The sequence below is a fragment of the Acanthaster planci genome, linkage group LG02 (assembly GCF_054643075.1).
Source record: "Acanthaster planci isolate LZ-2023a linkage group LG02, COTS_SCS, whole genome shotgun sequence".
NCBI lineage: Eukaryota > Metazoa > Echinodermata > Asteroidea > Valvatida > Acanthasteridae > Acanthaster > Acanthaster planci.
In genome coordinates, this window is record NC_141778.1 from 26,147,534 (window position 1) to 26,167,769 (window position 20,236).

The 20,236-nt window shown below is 40.1% G+C and overlaps 2 protein-coding genes and 1 long non-coding RNA gene across 3 annotated transcripts; 1 reads left to right on the forward strand and 2 right to left on the reverse strand.

Moving 5' to 3' along the window:
• The first annotated feature begins 181 nt into the window (after positions 1 to 181).
• On the forward strand, positions 182 to 3,202 carry LOC110975951 (uncharacterized). The gene is made up of 3 exons (XR_002597782.2): positions 182 to 297; positions 547 to 656; positions 1,574 to 3,202. It is a non-coding gene; the product is annotated as an uncharacterized LOC110975951 (long non-coding RNA).
• On the reverse strand, positions 1,953 to 6,793 carry LOC110975963 (copper transport protein ATOX1-like). The gene is made up of 3 exons (XM_022228850.2): positions 6,635 to 6,793; positions 4,617 to 4,692; positions 1,953 to 3,926 (listed from the first exon to the last, which is right to left on the reverse strand). Exons 1-3 carry the CDS (start codon positions 6,644 to 6,646, stop codon positions 3,793 to 3,795), a joined length of 222 nt encoding a protein of 73 aa, XP_022084542.1. The 5' UTR covers positions 6,647 to 6,793; the 3' UTR covers positions 1,953 to 3,792.
• A 1,763-nt stretch (positions 6,794 to 8,556) lies between these two features.
• Positions 8,557 to 19,597, reverse strand: LOC110975940 (acid ceramidase-like). The gene is made up of 12 exons (XM_022228827.2): positions 19,390 to 19,597; positions 18,040 to 18,177; positions 16,870 to 16,959; positions 15,831 to 15,909; positions 15,582 to 15,656; positions 15,407 to 15,452; positions 14,829 to 14,973; positions 13,270 to 13,406; positions 12,463 to 12,594; positions 11,640 to 11,763; positions 11,031 to 11,087; positions 8,557 to 10,724 (listed from the first exon to the last, which is right to left on the reverse strand). Exons 1-12 carry the CDS (start codon positions 19,465 to 19,467, stop codon positions 10,635 to 10,637), a joined length of 1,191 nt encoding a protein of 396 aa, XP_022084519.2. The 5' UTR covers positions 19,468 to 19,597; the 3' UTR covers positions 8,557 to 10,634.
• Between the last annotated feature and the right edge of the window lie 639 nt (positions 19,598 to 20,236).

The following is a 20,236-nucleotide window of genomic DNA, read 5'->3' on the forward strand; positions in this document are numbered from 1 at the left end:
GCTGATGGCAGAGTCCCAGGACAATTTTGACAAATTGTTCCGAACAATCAAATCAACTAGTGGAAAGTTAGGCAAATATTTCCTGACCCTTAATTTCTTGGTGGACAGTTAGGAAACTTTTTTCATGACCGTTAACACCAATGGATAGTTAGGCAAATCATTTCGTGACCGTTAATGCTGAGTTAGACAAACTGTATGGTGATCGTAAGTTCCCAATGCTTTCGTGACGTTTAGTTCCCGTATGGACAGATAGACAAAGTGTTTCGTGACCGTAACAAACTATAGTTTCGTGGGAAGGTAAGCAAAGGTTTTTATAATATTAAATTTGCCGGCAAAGATGTGTACGTGCTTGAAACTCCGCAGAGAAGAAGTAAAAGGAAGATAGGCTTATACATATATACTTCCGGTAATTCTTTCAACCGGCCTACTCTGCCGCTGCTATTGAAAATGTGCGTGGTCATCAAATACACAATCAGCAATATTTCATTATTTGAACTTTATTTTGTAACACATACCTTCCCCAAATTTGACTCTTTATTTCTTCAGCTGTAAAGGAAAGACTAACTAAAGTTCTGAAATGTGATGGTGATTTACGGGGCAATCCTCGCCGCTGTCGGGCCCTACTTCTAGGCTGTATTATTCAACTACTAAAATTAGTAAGCATTATGCCTACACATTTTCTAGCTAATTCCTCCCCGGAATGACTTCTCAATTTAGAAAAAGGAGAGTTCCATATACGGACAACACTGAAAGTGAAATTTAGCAAAGAAAATTCTGAAGCATTTACCAAAACACTTCAATTTCTTTTTCAGACAAGTCTCGTAGGGTTTGTGCACAGAGACATCAGGCGTTGTGGTTGTCCGTGTATAAACTCTTTCCCAGAAAACAAGACTTCCCAACATGGCAAGATTAATTTTGGATTCATACACACCCTGTAACCACGTTGAAAAATTTAAGTGATGCAAAAAGGTAGGGGTCTCCTTAACATTCTACGAATATTGATCAGTGAGGAATTAAGCAATTGAGTTAAACAAAGTAAAAGTGTCATAAAAGGAAAGGATCTTTGCCGTATGTTCAGTGTGACAGATGCATGTTTACATATTGTGCTAAACTGGCTGCATAGGTGAATTCAGGGCATCAACAAGGGCCATGCCCCCTCCCCCTGCAAAATATTTCACTTTTGAAAAATTGTGAGGAAAAAGGCAGTTTGGGGGACTATTTTACATGCCTTTTCCCTTGAACATGTCAAAAGTGCCAAAATTTAAATTCATCCCTCGGATATGCCTTGTAAAAGTTATATCATGGAATTTCCAAATTTTGCAGAAAAAAAATAATATTGGAACTTTAAAGAAGATTGGTTCTGGGAAAGGCTGTAAGGGCACGGGGAAACAATTTGTGTACTTAAATACCATTGCCCATTTGGTACCTGTAAAGTCAAATTCCAACATGGATGATTTATTATATGGGTTTCCATCAAAATATTTATATCACAACCAATTTTCCCCTCATGAAGCTCTTAACCTGAACATTGCTTCAACGTCTTTTCTCCTCCTTTCCCATCACTGGTTTCTAGGGAGAATGGTTCATCGTTGATCATGACGAGGAGTGAGCATTTTGTGCAATGGCAAAGTTGTGATGTATGGAACAGTGAATTCAGACCCGTAGAAGACTGCATTGTGAACCTAGAGCATATTCAGCAGTAGCAGGCCTTGTCACACAGAGGAGATATGTAGCAAAAAAAGAACGTTTTACCGCAAGACACTGATCACGAGGGGATCGAAGCAACATACTGTTCCAAAATTAATGGCTGATTGTTGACCTGTGCAAAATGGCAGCGTGAGGGCAGGCATAAATACACTGTACCACATGTGCAAGCTTCAGGCTACCTAGACATGGAGATGAGAGGCCCCTAAAACCTGCATTATCACACCGGGTACTTGTCTCACAAGAGATTTAGTAGCAGCTGGAAATCTTTATTATACACTCTGAAATCCATGGGCAGAATCCATGCATTAGAGTGTTGTAGTCGAGACCATTTGCAAGATCAGACACAAGAGCACGCACAAGACCAGCACAAAGGAACGCTTTTGTTTGGTTTGTCAGAATAGCCTGTGACCTGCATCCAGACGAGAGGTCATGTGTTAACAGTGTTGGTCTTACGGGGTCTTAAAGACAGTCTCAAGAGGTCTCGACTACAACGCTGAATAAACAAGGACACAAGTTGTCAAATATGTGAACTAACTGCAGTTGAACCTCGTTAATAAGAGGTCCTATGGACTTTGCAGATTACCTCGTTATAACAGGAACCTCATATTTTGAGGAATGAAAACCATTAAGAACAAAGGATTGGGACTAAAACTCTCCTTGTTATAAGTAGAATACAGGGCATGGTATTACAAGGTTCAACTGTACATAACAAAGCTTTTTCCTTAAATAAAAGACATAATCCAGAACAAGGGCTGCTAACATTGGTGAGAGTTGAGAATGAGAATCATCAAAGGGGCGGTGCATGTGGATAGGGAGTGTTTGGGGGGAGGGAGATATAAGGAGATTACAGCATGTATAGTATAATATTCGGGTAATTCCAGAAATTAGGGGTCCATTTTTTTTGTGTGTCCCTGTCACATCTGAAATATGATTTTGTAAGTTCAGAACACATTTTCTCATTTCAAAGAGTGATGAATTAATGCAAAGTACCTGCCAAACAAATAGTAACAGTTTGAAAACAATTCCAGTGATGTTTCCATGTCAAATAACAAAGGTCTGATGTAACAGGGTCCCAAAAATGTCACACTTTTGGACCCCTTATTTCTGGAATTACCTATCACTACCACTGCAACAGCCACTGATTTAAATAATTTTTTTCAAGAAATGCTTTCATTGATGAAGGATAGGAAAATATTTTACCAAGATAAACGCTTTCATTTTTGCTTACATATTAAGGACACCACAGTATTTAAAAATAAAACTTTTACTGTGACAAACCCTATACAGGTGTGGGACCACAAGAAATAAACCTGAAATGTGTGAGTCTTACCCCCAACGCATCACGGATAGAAACCTTGGAATCTGCCTCGGGCTTTGCAAACAAATTTTGGAAGAAATCAGAGCATTTCAATAAAACATAAAAGAATTCATAGACTATTTGGACATCCACAAATAACTGTCAATTGGGCATTACACGCCATGTACAATAACAGTATAGCAATTGGAATCCCAAGTCCAAAGATTGAAACTTATTTAAACTTTTTTCTCATTGCAGACTAACTTCTGTGATTGCTGATGTAACTTAAATTAGAAGTTGAATTTGAGTTCATAATATCAGCATGGACATACTGGTATGACATTCAGATACAATGATACCGAAATTAAGTCACCCTCCTAAGATTTGAAAAGTTACATCCCTTCACCAACTCAATGCATTTGTGCAGAATGCTTGAGAGGTTATACAATGTATTATTATGGCACAAGTGCAGAATGCGGCTGGAGGTGAAGATTAAATAAAAATGTGCAGGGTGGAAGTTGCTTGTCCAGGTATGATGCCAGAAGTCAATTTCTCCACCTTCTCTCTCGATGAACTGAGGAAAAGAGATGCTGGAATGGATTTGGTCTCAGGAGAAAAATCCCATTCACAGAAACTCAAAGAGAACAGTTCATAGGCTTTTTGTGCAAAGATTCAGCCAATTATATAATGCTACTTGTTACCCTGGTCTACTCTAATAAGGAAGCTAAGCACACATTCTAAATTGCTCACAAAAATAACATGCTATCTCAGCATTATGGCACTGCTGTTCAGTTTTCCTGGCCAACATAGGTGGTTTCCTTGCCAGTTTTCTTGAGGGTCTCCAGCAGTTCGTCGGAGGACAGCGCTGACTCAATAACCACTTTCTTCTGGGCAAGGTCAACGTCAAATTTGGCCACTTTATCTATTGGGGGGGAGGGAGGAATAATGACATGTTCAGGCTGATCCAAAGCCGAGTTTCCATATGGTTTTAACAGTTGCTGATGATGCACAAGATGTCATGTGGCAGACAGTGGGGAAAGAGATGGTGTGCAACATTCAACAGAGCAATTGCAACAAAATGGCCGCTGAAACTCTGAAAATGTTTGCATGAAATGCCTTTCAATAGGTGGTCCTATCGTTTCTTGAGCCTAAACTAGTACTTCCACTTCCAAGTTACAAAAACAAGCCGACCACATCCTGAGAAATCAAACTTTAAAGTTCTGAGTAAAAATCTTCGATACACAAAATTAACTGCCTCAAAGATTAGAATTAAAGTTGTAAGTAGTAACTGCATCAAATATTTGTTTCAAAAATGATTTAGACATTAATAATTAAAATGGTACCAAATCTCAAATTGCCCCCCCCCCCAAAAAAATGGGAGACTATTCTGCTATCACCTCTAATACACGTTTGGCAACATCGAGCGGATCTTTCAAGATCACATCACATTTTGACCTTTTAAAATGACCAGCACAATTTATGCGCAACACTTTCACGTTACTGAATGGTTGTGTAGCAGGGACAGGAGTACCTTTTGTCATCTATGTTTATTTCCATTCACAGTTAACAAAGATAAATGTCAAAACTTTCAATAATGATCCATCTTGATTACCTCCAAGTTTGTTCAGGACCCTTGTCACAGCACCAGAACATCCCTCGCACGTCATCTCCACGTTAAACACATGCTTCTGTTGGGGGGAAATAACAATTTACACAAACTTAATTGTGGGTTGGGTATTCAAATGTGGATTAGAAGTCAACTGATTAAATTGTCTTGGTTTTGCAGCACTGCTTAATATCAAACCGGCACTGAAACCTTGGTGCATGAATATATACAGGTTTATGGCTGCTGCTCAGTGGGGTAACTCCAAGGGGGGGGGGCACGACCACAGTGCAAGTCAGTGCCTCCCCACCCAAAGTTCCCTGGTAGTCTGCTATTGTATGACCCAACCAGTGTTACAGTCAACACCATCACAAGAACAGACCCAAGACCAGTCTTAAGTAACAGGCAGAGCAATGACAAAGGAATTCTCATTTGTAAGCTCATTTGAATAACTTGGGACTTGAATTCAGAAGGGAGGTCTGGCGTTGTTCTGATTATGGTCTTGAGGTTTTTTGCAATGGTTTTATTATCCTATCTGAACTGCACATACAACGCTGGTCACAACTCAGCCCACTGCCATATTGGTGCCTTGAGTGATTGCAACTGAGCTGATGCATTATCAATTATACAGTTTGGCAAAAAAAGGAATATATTAAAATTAGAAAAATGTAGCAGGTGGTGACAGGCAGTTAACAATGCAGTTATGCTTGCATGCAGGTAACTTCTTGGCAACTTGTTAATGAAGCTTGAGGGGTGGTATTTATTGCACAGTACGGCAATTGCTGCAAATCAATCAGATCATTTGTGAAACTTTTGGTTTCTGCTTAACTGTGCAGTCCAACCCTACGCTAACTGGTAGGCCTGTCTGGCCAGGTGTAGTTGAGGCAGTGGTCACATTCTCACATTGAGATGTTCGCTGGTAAAATGAATTATGCTGTGGGCTCTTTGTGTGAGGACTATGTCAATCTGTGAGACTGCCAACTTAAGCATTGGCACTTCTGCAGTCACAGCCGACATTCAATACTATTTATCAAAAAAGAACCTATTCACTTTCCTTCTGATTTTTCCCCCCATGGCTACAGTATGGCACTTCTGTAGCATTAGAAACAGGAACCAGACCTGTCTGTAGTGTACCGTAATGAATTGATTTTGAGTTTTATTTCCTTTAAAAAAATCCTCCTGGGGTTTGAATGTACCAAAAAAGAGAATAAAAACATCTATAGAAATTAAAATTATTGGATTTGATTGAAAAATGAGGGAAAAAAGGACGGGGGAAAAAAATTACCCTGCGAACATGTGCTTATACTTTAAACAGCACTGTACATGTACAGTGCACTGCTGCAGTAGCTCAGTGGGCATAGAATCCAAAATGTAATGGCAATGCTTACTGTACAATGTCTTTAGAATTTGGAGGTTGTGTTAGCTGCTACATTTTTTCTTTGACAAGTGAACTGAAAGTGTGAAGGTTTGCTGCAACCTACCATAGTAGTACAGGTCTCTTCTTGACTTTACAGAAAATTAATGGCATTGTTGGTTGTGATGAGTCAATTACATGTATGTGCAATTGCTCGTTCTTAATTAGTGCATGATTGTTGAGAATTCTGCCATCAGCCTAATCGCCTTTTCTTTCTTATTCACGGTTGTGCAAGACAGTTTCAAAAAAGAAGGAAAGTAAAGTTGGAGACCTTACGTTGGGCCCACAGTCAGCAAATTGCGGCGATCGCGATCAGGCGATCGTGCAAATCGGCCGGCCACGCCTAAATTCAAAGCCATGTCTTTCGCCAGAATTAATGTATTCTGCTTCATGATATGCATGGAAAACACTGCACATAGGGAAACCCCAAACCTAAAGTTTGCTTACCGTTGAGGATTTCGCAAGGGTTCCTTTTTTTTCTAAACCTCTGTTTTCATTAAACTTGCACACAGTTTATCGGTAGGTATATCAATCCCGAACATACACTGCATTCCTTTAAGAAACATTTCCCCCACATGATTAAATATTCATATTATATTGGCCTGTTACTTACTTGTGTTGCCATTGTTGTGAATGGTTCTTTCGCTCAATTCTTTACAAGCCTAGGAAATCACGCCCGAAATCATTCACCAGAAAACAACAGCCTTCGGAGTGCGACGCCAAACAAGGAAGGTCTGGTAAAAAAAAAATGACGTGTCGTATCATGTGTATGATCACATGACGCTGATATAAAGACCACCTGATAACGTCAGGTGACCTGCAGCCCAATGGCATTTAATCCCCAGTACCCCGGCCTGTACACCGTAGTGAGGCGGATGATTTGATATTCCTCTATAAACCCTCATCCGCTCTGATGCACGTACCCCTGTCATGGTTGTTTTTATTCCTCCATGGTTAACCCATGGAAGTAAAGCAGACTTCCATGCATTTGACCTCACGAAAAAATGTAGGTCATGCTTTATCCCCATGCACAGTGTAGCTCGGTCAACACGGTCAAGTATATACTTCACACATGGAGGTAGAATTACACATGACCATTTCCTTCCTCCGTGGTGTGACGGAATAGTGACTTAAAGAGTCCCAAGTCACAGTTGTGGAATGTACTTTGACAATCACGAGAGGGGTGACCTTCAGTTAACATTAAACGCGTAAGTTCTACATAATTTCATATGTAATATTTTTCAAAAATACCTACTGTAAGTTAGATACCAACAAATATTCTTACCTTGCAAACATTATATCACAACCGACGACAAACTGGAGGTCAGCATATCAAAAATTTCTCGGAAACAGAAGTATGTATCCCACAATTTGTAACCTCAACCTCATCATTGTGTTGCCTCGCCTCTTGTAATTATACTTTCAAGACCTTCAAGGGTGAATATTAATTTTATTTGGTGAAATAAAATTTGTACAGGTGTCTCTCTTTGTGTCTCTAGGGTGGGAGAATTGGTCACTGTGAGTCACTTTGACAGTCATAATCTCCATTCCCTGGATAGGGAAAGGGCAGGGGACAGTTGATGGGTGCATGCCAGTTAGACTCACAAGATGAATTTATTTGTAGAAATATCAATACATTGCACAAAGAATAATGAACCTTTGCTTCATGTCTACAAAAAATTTGGATTTTGTTTTTGACAGCGGAAAAGTTGGCTTACTTTTTTCAGTGCATTACCCTTCATACCCTTCATATATACCAAAGGACATTAACCACAACCTCCTCACAGTTTTCACTTTCAAAATCCCTTCCTCTCAAACTCATAACACCTGCTGATCTTTTTATGTAGGGAGAATTTGAAGCGGTATTATTTTCTTTTGCTTAATGAATTAATGAATTCAGGCAAGCTTCAAAACAGATACAAGAATGGCGTCTATACGACCTGGAAAAGTAAGGGAGTCCCCCCCCAAAAAAGAGTGACAGCTGGGTAATTTGACGATTGGTCGTATCATTGGATATCATTTTATCATAACTTACATGTGCAGTTTCATTTGAAATCAGCAGATTTTTAAAATTGGAAGTTCATGGACAATTTATTTCATTTGTACAACAGATTTATGGGCATACATGTAAATGGGATTTCATTTTCATGTTCAGACCTTATCAGGTGACTTGTCGGAGCAATCATAAACTGGTGTTTTTTCTCAATGACACAGTTGAATATTAACAAAGTTGACAACCTTCTGTTTTATACTCATAGCAATGAAATGAATCCCTCTTCTGCAATGAAGTCCTCCCTGAGTTGGGTTTGCAGACCATGGGCTGCACAGTGTAACTTACAAACCTTCTGTTACATGCAATGATGCCCCAGGAGTGGGGCAGCCCTGGGCTGAAGGGTGGGTGGGGATTGGACAGATAAATTCTAATGCTACAAAATAAGCAGAACAATTGGCGGAGTAGCATTTCCAATGACACAAAACACATACAAATCCTACAATGCACTGCCAAGGATGGACAATGCATTTTATGCATTTCAATTTAGATGCTAATAAAATGGAATACTTTATTGACAATCACAATTAAAATGGTCTTTATTTAAACATTTACATACAATTTTCATACAATAGTAAGAAATCAATATATTCTAATATTGCAAAATTTATTACTTAATACAGGAGGTCAGCGCATCAGTTGAAATTCTTTCAAAAATATCCATAATTAATAACTTCTTCCCCATTCTGACGTGGCCCTGCTCCTTATGATTCAATTTTCAAGACTTTGGGTTGAAGATTTCAATACTTTTATTTAGTAAAATACAAATTGTTCCAATAAATGTTTAAGGGCAATGGCACCTCCTGGGATGGAGAGTTGGCCACTGTGAGAGTATATAATTTTCTCTACCCCTTGAGTAAGGTATTGACAGTCGACAGGTGCACATCGTTTAATACACTCAAAAGATAAATTTACATGTTCATACAGTTCAAAAATTTTAATGCACTGTACAAGGAAGCACTGATCGTGAACCTTCACATCATGGCTCTTGGAAGCTGAAAAAAAAACCTGGTTTCATTTTCCCTTCATATGATTACAGAATGATTGGCTTTCTTTTTCCATAGCATCAATTGATGCTCCCATCAATACTAAAGGAAGTTATAACCTCTGCTTGATGTTTAAACAAACAGCCCGGCAGGTTTCACATTCATGTGATTTCCTTTCAAATTCAAAACACCAGCTGATTTTTTCAGCACCGAGTATGGAGAATTTGACTTTATTGGAGGCAGGATGCTTTTGTTCAGGACGCACTTTGTCTGAATTAAAAACTGACAGGATCCCAACACTGAGAGAATTTAAACATTGTTTTTCCCACCAACATTAAAAAGGAATATATACAATCAAATTTACACAGATCAGTCTTTAAAATGTTTTTGACATTGCCAAACAATTCTTTGGGTCTTTTATAATCATACAAATGATAGAAAATCAGCAAAGATAGAAATAGGTTTTGGTTGTCATAAAACAAAATAGCATTTTAATTAAAAAAATTATTATGAACTTGCACATCCATAACAATAGGAAAAATGTACTCAAACTATTAGTTTATGAAATTACAATATTCATGTATACCTAAAACACTTTAGCCAGTCTTACTGGTCAAGAGCCCGTCCCGTGGCCTGCCTTAAATGAGTGATGAAGCACCAGCTGGCTAATTGTGTTCTGTGCCACCTACATATAATGCAGTACATGCCACGCGCACAGGAGGTTGAAATAATCATCTGCAACAGGCACGTACCATTACATGGCCAGGGGGGTGTTTCAAAGAACTGAAGAAAAACTTTGGAACCAAATTGTTGGAAATGTGACATATTTAAACTTCCTTTGGCTTTCTGACTCAAAAGGTATTTTGGCAGGGGAATAAAAATGTGCTTGATCGGTCTTAAACTAGCGTTAAGAACGGTTCAGGAGAGTGGACGCTTATAATGTCTTCATCTGTGGCTTGAGCATTAGTCGGGTCCATTCTCTAGAGCCAGTTCCATCCAAGAACATATTTATTCTCTAAACAGAGCAAGGTCAATTCAGGCAAACATTTGGTAAAATTTTCCTCTTTTTTTGCAGCATTCTTCTGTTTGGCTGTTTTCAATACTAATTCAGTGTTCAACAAGCCAAACAAAAATCATAAACTGTAACAAAAAAGGCTACTGATTGGAAGGTTTGTCCAAAAAAACAAATCTGTCCGAAGGCTCCAATGGAAATTTGTGCATGTATAGAGTATATGGTGTGTTGTTATAATGAGGAGTTTCTTGAGGTTTCTTTGAGGCCAGAATTTTTGTATCTGTTGGATTATGAACACAGCATGAAATCTGGCTGGGCAGAGGGTGGGAAAATCCCGATTTTTAATTCTTTTTTAACTCCTTTTCACATGCATGTACAACTAACTTATCCAGAGTTAGAAGAGAATAAAACTGTCGAGGAAACAGTAATGTTGATTTTTTCAGTTCTTTTTTTTTTAATTGCATTATTCCAAGTTGGCGGGTTCGTAATCCAACTGATATAAAGATGTCGGCCTTACCCTTTACGAGCAGCCAATTGATCTCTTCTGACTGTGAACTGCAATTCTTTACCATGGGTAACATGGTTGGGGGCACTGACGGATGTAGGTCTCCAGATAGCCAGAGTTGACTTGCATCATGGCCGTGTAGGTCGTCAACTAGGGAACAAAGGTTCAAGAATTAACCTTGGCTGGCTCTCGAAATTGACAAAGAGAGAACAGCCTTGGTAGAATCAACAGTCACAAACGAGTCCTCAGCCATCGAACCGTATTGAGCGTGGGATCTAACCGAACCTTTCCCATTTTCCAATAACCAACCAATTAACAATCATTCTAACTCCAAAACTCCCAAGCCACTTCCAAATGCAAAAAAAAAATCACAGTTTTCTGTATCAATAAGACTTTGACAACAACCAAACCAGGCCCAACTAAAGCAACAAATGTCCAAAGAAAAAGTTGGCTTACCAGGTTAAGATTGGGCTTTGTAGAGAGAACATTGTAAATAGGCCCCAGTCCAACAGCCTGAAAGGAAATCAGATGGAAATGGCATTAACTTGTAAGTTACTTAAAAGGGTCTGTGCAAGACATTTTTACAATTCTTGAAAATGCACCTTTCATTTTTCAACTGAACCAATTTCCAATTCTTGTTTGACTGTTTGAAAAGTTATTTCAGTGCTATTTTGGTTTTATGCTAATGAGAATTTCCATATTTATGGCAAAACTGCGGTGTCATTCCAAGTAGTAAAATTTGCCATATGCTAGTACACCAAACACAATTCCTGCCAATTACTTTCTTTTTAAGGGTTTGATTTTAAAAGCTAAATTGCAGACATAATCTTAACAAAGTGGGCAGATATGTAATAAAAGCATCACTGTTGTTCTGATAACTTGGGATTGTTTAGAGAGGACATGCTCCTTCAAGCATTTCAAAATTACCACATACACTACTTCTGGAGACTGGCTACTTCACTTTTTAGTCGGTAGGAGGTTTAAACAAAGAAGTTGACTGGGGCAAGCTATGCACCCACAACCTCCAGAGTGTCACAGAGTTTCAGACGAAAGTTTCTCCAGTACCTTCTGAGTGGTGTTAGTCATGCACTTGAGGGCTGGCGTGCGCCTGTCGTCAAAGAAGGGCGGCTTCTCCGTGGGGTCGTAATTGGTCTCAACCAGGAACCACTTGCCTTTCTTAGGGTCCAGCCTGGCCACGAAAAAAGATCACAGTATTGCTCAGTATATCTTAGGTACAGATGAGGATCAATTTAACATGGCATTCGATCATGAATCAAGATCAAGAAACTGTGGATGATGGAGTGAATGCTCGATAAACTCTCTAGTACTTAGGGTTCCGCTGCTAAGTTGGACTCAGACTGGCCAGCTGACCCCGGCATGCTAAGTGATCGAAATGGTTATGACGTGACTTGTAAGCAGGAGGTCGCGGGTTCGAGTTCCACCCAAGTACACTTGTGAATTTGTTTCACAAGCTCTCGGATAACAGTGAGTCAAGGCCAAAGCAGTAACTAAAAAAATAACATCTCCCACTGCGAAGTACATCTTAAAAAAAAAGATCTGACAGGTCAACCGCTACCGAGGCCACATGCCTTAGGCCGTGTCCGAAACGGGCTTCCAGAGCTACGGCTAGGTCAACTGTCTGTGCGTCTCTGCATATTTTAAACGGAGTGAAGACCTAAACCTAGCTCTAGATAATAGATTCGGATGCAGCCTTAGCGTCCCAGCCTGCCAGCTGTCACAAGATTTAGGGGAACAATATTTAAGCAGACTAGCTTCTGTTGTCTAGAACGCTTCTGTTATCTTATTCAATACAACATGGTCGCAACATGTTTTTTACACTTGTTGCACTTTGCTGCATTGAGCACAATGAGGTCAAGGTTGAACGTACTCTTCAACATATGCTGGCTCCTTTCTGTCAATGACGATGACAGCGCCCTCGCCTGTTTTGCTGCCGCCCAGTATGATGTAGCCTGGAGCCAAGATCTTGGCGTTGATAACCTTGGCTTTCGTGCTCGCGTAACTGAAAAATAAATAAATAAATGAATAGTCTATTGCACCGAAAACACGAAAAAAATTCTTTCTTGCCGAGCTTGGTAGGGAAGAGAGAATCACTCCCCAGTGTTCAATGCATAACAGCATGCGGACCAGTAACATTAAACTTCCACAAGTCCTCTTTATTGTATATTTAGCAGGCAAAGCCGATAGAATTCTAATAATTAATGTTTGGTTCATTCAACCAAAAAAGGTGATAAAGGCTGTATAAACTAACACGAAACAAAGCTAGACAAAATATGTTTATTCAGATACATACACAAGGTGATCAGGTGATATCAAATTCTTGCAGATGACGTCACCCAAATATGAACCCTATACTTCAGTTGTGTCTCAGCTCATCAGATATGGCAGATAGAAGTCGTTTATTTCTTATATAATCTACATTTCAATCGTTTGTGATTTTAGAACTTGATGACGTCATCATGACATCACTTTTGTATGTGCAGCTAGGGATATGGGTTGCTGTTGGTGTCAAGTTTCAAATTATTTTGATATACCACCTCAGAGAAAAGCCACAAAGAATTATCCTCCAGTAAAAGGGGAGGAGAAAGAGGACCTCGACAAATCCAACAGGGGACGTGGGCTGGCGGTGCCAACCACCTAAACACCCCCCCCCTTTCAACAAAAGAGACAAACTTACTCAGTGGCATTCAACAGCGTCTCTCTCATGAAGAATCCCATCCACTGCTCCGATCTTTTCCCCATGATCCACTCCAGGATTCCAATGTACCCGCCGTCGATATTGTAGCGCTCATTCATGGTCATGGTAACCACGCCCTTGTGGGAAGAACACAATTCAATCCAATTCACACAAGGACAATTTCAAGTGACAGCTAAATGTTAACTATGGTTCGAAGACACCCTCCCAAAGGATGGATGGTTTGGACCATCTAGTCGACCATCTAGAATCAGGCCGTGGGGCATGGTCACACCGCCGATTACCAATATCTGATTTCATTTGTAAAGGAAGGAACCAATCACATGAAATTCATTGTATGTCACTGACTGTGAATGGTTTCAGAGTTGCAACCAACAGCAAAATATTAGTAACAATAAGATCATAGCAAAATTTAGATTAGGGACATCCAAAAGCGCTTGTATTGGGTGTTACAAAGCAATTGACTAGTGGTCGAACTATAGGCCTTGAGCTGGACCAAGAGAGGGTGCTATTTCCTTAGCAACGGAGGCTTCTTTGGTACTAACTACACATCACTGGTTCATGAATGACTAGGAAACCCAAGTGTTGCTTTCACATCGCTACCAACAAAATGAATACTCCCGACCAATGCGGCTCTTTTCAACCAATGAGGGGGTGCTTCTGCTCGAGGCGGATAGTTCAGACCCGAACCTTGTTATAATATGCCAATGTACAATGTCAGATGCCTATACACATGCAGGGCATGATCAAACCGAGCAATCATCTCTCTAATTGACACTTCTGGAAAACCGAGTTGAAACAGGCTAAAAGCTGGAACCAATGCTCACAAAATTTGCCCTTTTTTTCAAATAAACTATAAAAAAAAGCCTACATAGTGCAATAAATCTACTTGAAGCTGTTCCTGTTTTAAGGATCTAAGATCAGGTTACTTCACTTGTTTTAATCCAAATGTTAACCCAAACAGTGATGGTCCCTCTGGACAGCAGTCCAATAGTGAAATACAAATAAAAATAAAACAAGCTCTCATGTTACAATTTCTTTAACAGCATGAAATCATCCAGCTAGCACATCTTGATATCCCCCGATATAACTCGCACACACACACACACACACACACCTGTTATACGTACTAAGTGTGGACATTCCTTTGTTCTCCTGTGGTTAAGGAAACTTGAGGAAAATGCTCCTTTTCCTCTCACTAGGATAACTCCTCTGAGCTGGATTTTTGATGAAGATTTCCTGGACCGGTCCTCTTCATTTTGCCACAGATAACCCAAAAATGCCTCTGAATCTGTTTTTCAGAGGGGAAGAAATTGTGTGGATATGTGCAAGTCCACACAACACCATCATACCCTACATTATGTGGACTTCTTTTGTACAGAGGTCAACACTACTTTTTCCATGCCTGCACACCAACAGACATTGCTATCTGGTGGTCGAAGACTTGAAAGCTTTCAGAGGGACAAAGTTAGGACGGCCCAAGCCAAAAAACCAAGCAACTATTACACTCTTCTCCTGTCTAGAGCATGTTTTGTCCTTACCGGTTTAATTCCAGTGAGGACTCCGACGTAGCCAGCAAAGTGAACTGCCTTGGCGACCGTCTTTCCCTGCACTTGGTAATCCACGTTCACAACAAGCGGCCTCAGCCTCTCCGTCAGCTCCCACTTTTGATTCTTGATGTCCCACCTACAAATGGACGGATTGTAATGTTGCTACGTCAACAGAGTGTGCTGAACTCAGCAAAGGTTGGTGAGGCCAGACTTAACTTATGGATAGTTTTTCTCCCTCCGACGACAAAGTGACGAGCGCATGAGGTCAAACTTTTGCTGCAACTCGAGCGAGACTAAATTAAATGACACTGGGAAAAAGTAGCGGGCCATTCGAAGAATGGGGAATGTGTCCTAACAATCTAGGACATATTTATGTGATTGGCTCATTTTACCATGTTTTGTTTCTCACGCATATACAAGTATCTTGAAAAACAAAGCGACAGCCTAAATGCTTTTCTTCGGGTTGCTACAGGTAACTTTCACTTCAGTAAAGTTCACTGCAGAACTTGGACAGACACTTGATCCACATAAAACGCTCGCTGAGAATATTACTGCCCGTGGCAACTCACCCGAGAAAGAGTCCGAAATCAAGGTTTCTAGCATGGTACAGGGTTCCTGCGGGAGAAAGAATAAAAGAAAAATGAAGAAAATTCCAACCTCCAAAGGGTGCAGAGATGGGTGGAATATGAGAGCAGGTAATTTATCTTTCATTTCTTCTCAAGACAATGGCAGAAATTTCCTTACCGTTGGGACTTTCAGCCACAATTGAGGTGCACACTGTGAATACCTCGTAGAAGATGTTGTAAAGGACAATCTGACCTGGGAAAAAAAAGGAAAACCAAAATGCTGACTCAAACTTATCAAACGAAAATGGAAATCAAAACAGTTTGGCGCACTGTCTGGTTCAGAAACCAACCCATTGTACAATACAACTTAAAAGACTCTGGTTCCTGGAGGAAAATATTAAAGATCAAAGTTGTCATTAAATTTTACCTAAAGGAACACCAGATGCATCCGCAATGCCTATTAACTCAGCCTGATAGGGCTGTGGTAGGGTGTATGCCAGAGGACCCTGAGAAGAGAAAAACAGAGAGTGAACATCTCTGCCGGTACTGGTGAATATTACATTACCATCTCCTGAAAGGAGTGTTGTAATCAAGTGCATAAGAAGTCCCCGCAAGTCCCTGTAAGTCCATCATGAGTCATTCAGTCTTAAGGCCAAACAAAATCATAGCTGTGCTTCTGGTTACCCCCCCAGCTGTGAAGCTTATAGATGTGAATGGATAAATGACACATGGGAACCAGTGGGAAATGTTGACTTCACTTCTTTTATTTTGCTCAAAATTGTGACATTTCCTGCGAGGCATGTGGCCATTTTAGACTGGGTGCATGAATGTGAGAAGAAATCTAGGTATGATGTTTTATTGGGCCCACAAACTGTACACAAAAACAGTGGTTCAAGTGCATATAACACTGAGTACGCAAAACTAATTTTCATGTTGATGTGTACAAAGCTGATGGTTCTTCTTGTGGGATCACTATCACTGACATTCAAGGATGAACCTGATCTCTAATAGCATTCAGAGAGTTCTGCGCAGTACAAACAAGGCAATTTGAACTAGTTTCCTCTTGGACAAGAGTACACATTGCAGACAGGTGAATAAGTCGCAGGGCTTCTGAGATGATGGTTCTTTATTGCTTTAGAAGAGCTTGTACATGCTCCTCCCGGCAATAGATTTCTCTCTTCTTCGCGAACACTGAAAACAATTTCCCAAGTCTAAGGAGGGAACCTTTACTCCATTTTTGGTCGTGTACGTTGACTTTCAGTGGTTTTGATATGCTGTGAATTACTTCTTAGTTCTTTTTTGACAGACAGATAATCATAATTAGCCAACTGTCAGCTGGCGGAAAATGTGGCAGAGATGTAGCGAATTAAAGATCTACATTGTGCATTTTTCCATTGTCTTTCATGTGGTGTCCTTCAAACTGGTGTGTTTAAACTGTACATGGGACAGGAATTTTACAATCTTACCAAGACTTCATCCAGTAGGTTAACAACTTTGGTTTTGTTCTTGAAGAAGGCACCCACCAGATCGATGATGTCATTGATCATGGCTTTCAACTGAAATAAGAAAAACAATCAAGATATAAAGCCAGTCTAAAATTTCCTGAAACTGTTCTTCCGCCTGACAGAGGAGCTGCCAAGGGCCAACGACTTTTTAAGCAATGAAGTAAAACATTCAGTGCAACCGCTGCAGCCTGAAATGCTTAGCAGGTTAAGGGCCTGGCACTTTGATCACGGCAGAGTCTTTTAGCTGGGACTGAAATGCCGGGTCTGAAAAGATAAGAAAAATATCAGGCCGCATATCACAAAGTTCACAGCCATTCAAAATGAAAGAAAAAACAATTTTCTCTTTGATTTCTCACAGAATAAACACAACAACGGCATCGCATTTCAATGGACATTTCCAGCTTCTAAAACAAAGGCATCTACATGTATTCAGGGCACAATATGCAACAATAAATCCAACTCACAGAAACAGTTCCGCTAATTCTGTCCATACACTTGAGTGGAAAATTGTAAGTGCTAATTGCCTCCAACAACCCAGCCTTTCACCATTAACCCTGCTACTGTTCTGCTGCCTGCTAGGCCACTCCCTTGCTTAACCCATCTAGCCGGAAGCCAGACCTCACCAACATAACGAACAATGGACAAAAACCAGCTTTTCATTATAAAGTTTGAACCTCTTCGAATGGCTTTTATCATCAGAAAAGGGACATTTTTGTACAAACAGAGCAACATGAGGCCTAGTCTAGTAATCTGTGGGTCAGGAGTTCGAATCCACCTGTTGGCCCTACTAGTAGGTTGTGGCCTTGCACAAGTCACTTGATGCTTGCTTGCCTCTCAGTACTAAGTATGATTACTTCAGCTGGGCCCAACCTGCACTTGCATCAGTTGGACAGCCTAAGAAAGAAAAACTTTATCCGGTTCAGTTCGATGGATTTTAAATAGATGCAAGATCTGTTAAAGGCCCATGCTCAATAGCCACGTTGTGACCTTGCCATAGTGCAATCATTTCAAGAGCACTTTAAGTGGTTTTTTTTCTGATAAAGGCGCTCCATAAATACTTGAAGTATTCATCGCTATCTGACATTTCTGTTTTAGTTATTATGGGTGAGCCGACTATCTGATGTTGTTCACCTCGGCGCTCTTGTTTTTCATGAGCGGCCGCCATCGATCCTCTGGGTTCGTGTCAAGGTTCAGGACGAATGACGGCACTTTGGTCTTGGCATCTGCAGGCGGGTACTGCACATCTGTCCTGCACACTTTATCTGTGTACTGTCGCGGGAAAAAAAAAGAAAATACACTTTTCAGATAAAAAAAAGTAAAATAAAAAGTCAAGTAAAACATGCATATGATCATCGAAGGAACATCAGTGAAATCAAATTTAGATTGTGTGAGAGATGTAAAGTTTGTATCAAGTTTTGACCTTATACCAACGTATTATACCTTTACACTGTATGGTCAGTGTGGACCAAGAGTTGCAAAACTCACCAACTTGTTTGGGTGGGATTTGAACCCATGACTTTCTGCTTAATTGTGCAAACATCTTAACCACTCGACAAACAAGTTTACCGGGGGCCGGTGGCTGGCTCGAATCCAATGCAACAGTAGGTAAAGTGATTAGTCAATGATATGTATAATATTAACTTCACATTAGGACTACACCGTGTGAATGTGTGTTCAGCCCAGTATCAGTCGATATGCATGTTTAGTCGATCACTGCATGATCAGTCACGTGAACTGAACGATTTGCCGATAATTATGCCATCGATCAATTGCCCTTTCTAATTTATGTTTGTGAAAAACTGCTTCACAAAAACAACATAAAGTTGGAGATTTCATGCACAGTTAACACAAGATTTTGCTTAGAACAAGGAATTTTTTAGGATCCAATCCTTTGTTTTTGTTCTGATAATACAAGGTCCCTGTTATAACAAGGTAATTTGCCAAGTCTGAAGGACCTCTTATTAACAAGGTTCGACTGAACAATAGAGGGCCTGCGTGGAACACACTCCTAAAGGACATGTTTTGTTATTTTGATTTAATGACAATGAATGTACAAAACGTTTACTTAGATCTATCCCAGAGGGAGAAAGAAATGCCCTCTAACGTGATGTCATACGCAGGGGGTCTGACGGGTAATCAAAAGTCATGTAAGCATTAACAAGAGGTGTCCTAAAAATGAAAGTAAAGATTGCCAAGTTTAGGGAGATTGTTTTTAAAAGGATAGGGGGTTCCTTAAACTTAAAGGGCCTACAGCTTTGCAGTTTAAGTATCTAGGAGTAGGTTAACTCTACAAATTGCCTATTTTAACATTTGGGCTATCGCTGATCATGTCTAAATGTTAAAAGATGCAATTAGTAGAGCCGTTTTTACTTGAATTAGGCTTGGCCTACATGTAGGCCTAGGCCTACGTGTACATGATGTAGTATGTACTTCAATTGCCACAGGCATGAGGTTCAGCTCATGATTAATTAATTTACTCACAGGATAAACATCTTGGCCAAGCGAAGGAGCAAACACCATCACCAAGACAGCTAGCGGGGCCAACACCCTCACCAACATGGTTGGACGTTTAATATTGCGTCTCTTTGGAGAAATTTCAACCAATGTCACAAACCACCCGTAAACCCAGTTCACTTCTGCGGTTACAATACGAGTTCGCAGCGCCCGGCCAGCACTCCCGCAGCATAGTACAGTGACATTCTGTCATGTGAGTGCTGAAGGACAAGACTTGTATAAGTCGGGCGTTAGAATAATTTTCACACATAAATTTGTATAAGTCCGGCGTTTGAATAATTTCCACACAAAGGAACTTGGATTAAATAGGTAGTATCAGAAAAAAAAATGTCAAACGTTATAGCTCGTCACAAACCGACACATGGTACAAATTTGCCAAACTGTTCTGATCATTGATCTTTATTCGTACAATCCAACTTCTGAGTCATCACACTGTTGGTTGATTTGGGATTGTTTTTAAATTTCTGTTGCATTCACACCTGTTTTTGAATAAGGGACAATGTCTGCATTGATTGTGTGATTATCTCTCTCTTTTCAGAAGTTTTTTTCACTGGCCCAGAATGATCACATGGCAGCAGGATAACGTATTATGGTCACACTGAACATTGGACATGACATTGTCCGGCCTACACGTGCCCTCCCAGTGTATGTACTGGATGATTAGCAGAGGGCGCTATGCGTCTCTCAGGGATTTATGCAGGCATTGTATGTCTAATTCCCCATCATAATAGCAATTAACAATTGTTTTCTCATATCTCTGTCTTGATGTTTTTCATTCGTTTTTCTAGGGGAAATACTTAATACTATAATTGAC

Bases quoted from the DNA above. Each gene is read 5' to 3' on its own strand.
- LOC110975963 (XM_022228850.2), bottom strand. The intron at 3,927-4,616 runs GTAATCAAGATG...CCCCCCCAATAG, and splicing joins GGTCCTGAACAAACTTGGAG to ATAAAGTGGCCAAATTTGAC.
- LOC110975940 (XM_022228827.2), bottom strand. From the start codon at position 19,467: ATGTTGGTGAGGGTGTTGGCCCCGCTAGCTGTCTTGGTGATGGTGTTT. The intron at 15,657-15,830 runs GTAAAATTTAAT...TTTTTTTCCCAG, and splicing joins TGCATCTGGTGTTCCTTTAG to GTCAGATTGTCCTTTACAAC. The intron at 11,088-11,639 runs GTACTGGAGAAA...ATTTCCTTTCAG, and splicing joins TGACTAACACCACTCAGAAG to GCTGTTGGACTGGGGCCTAT.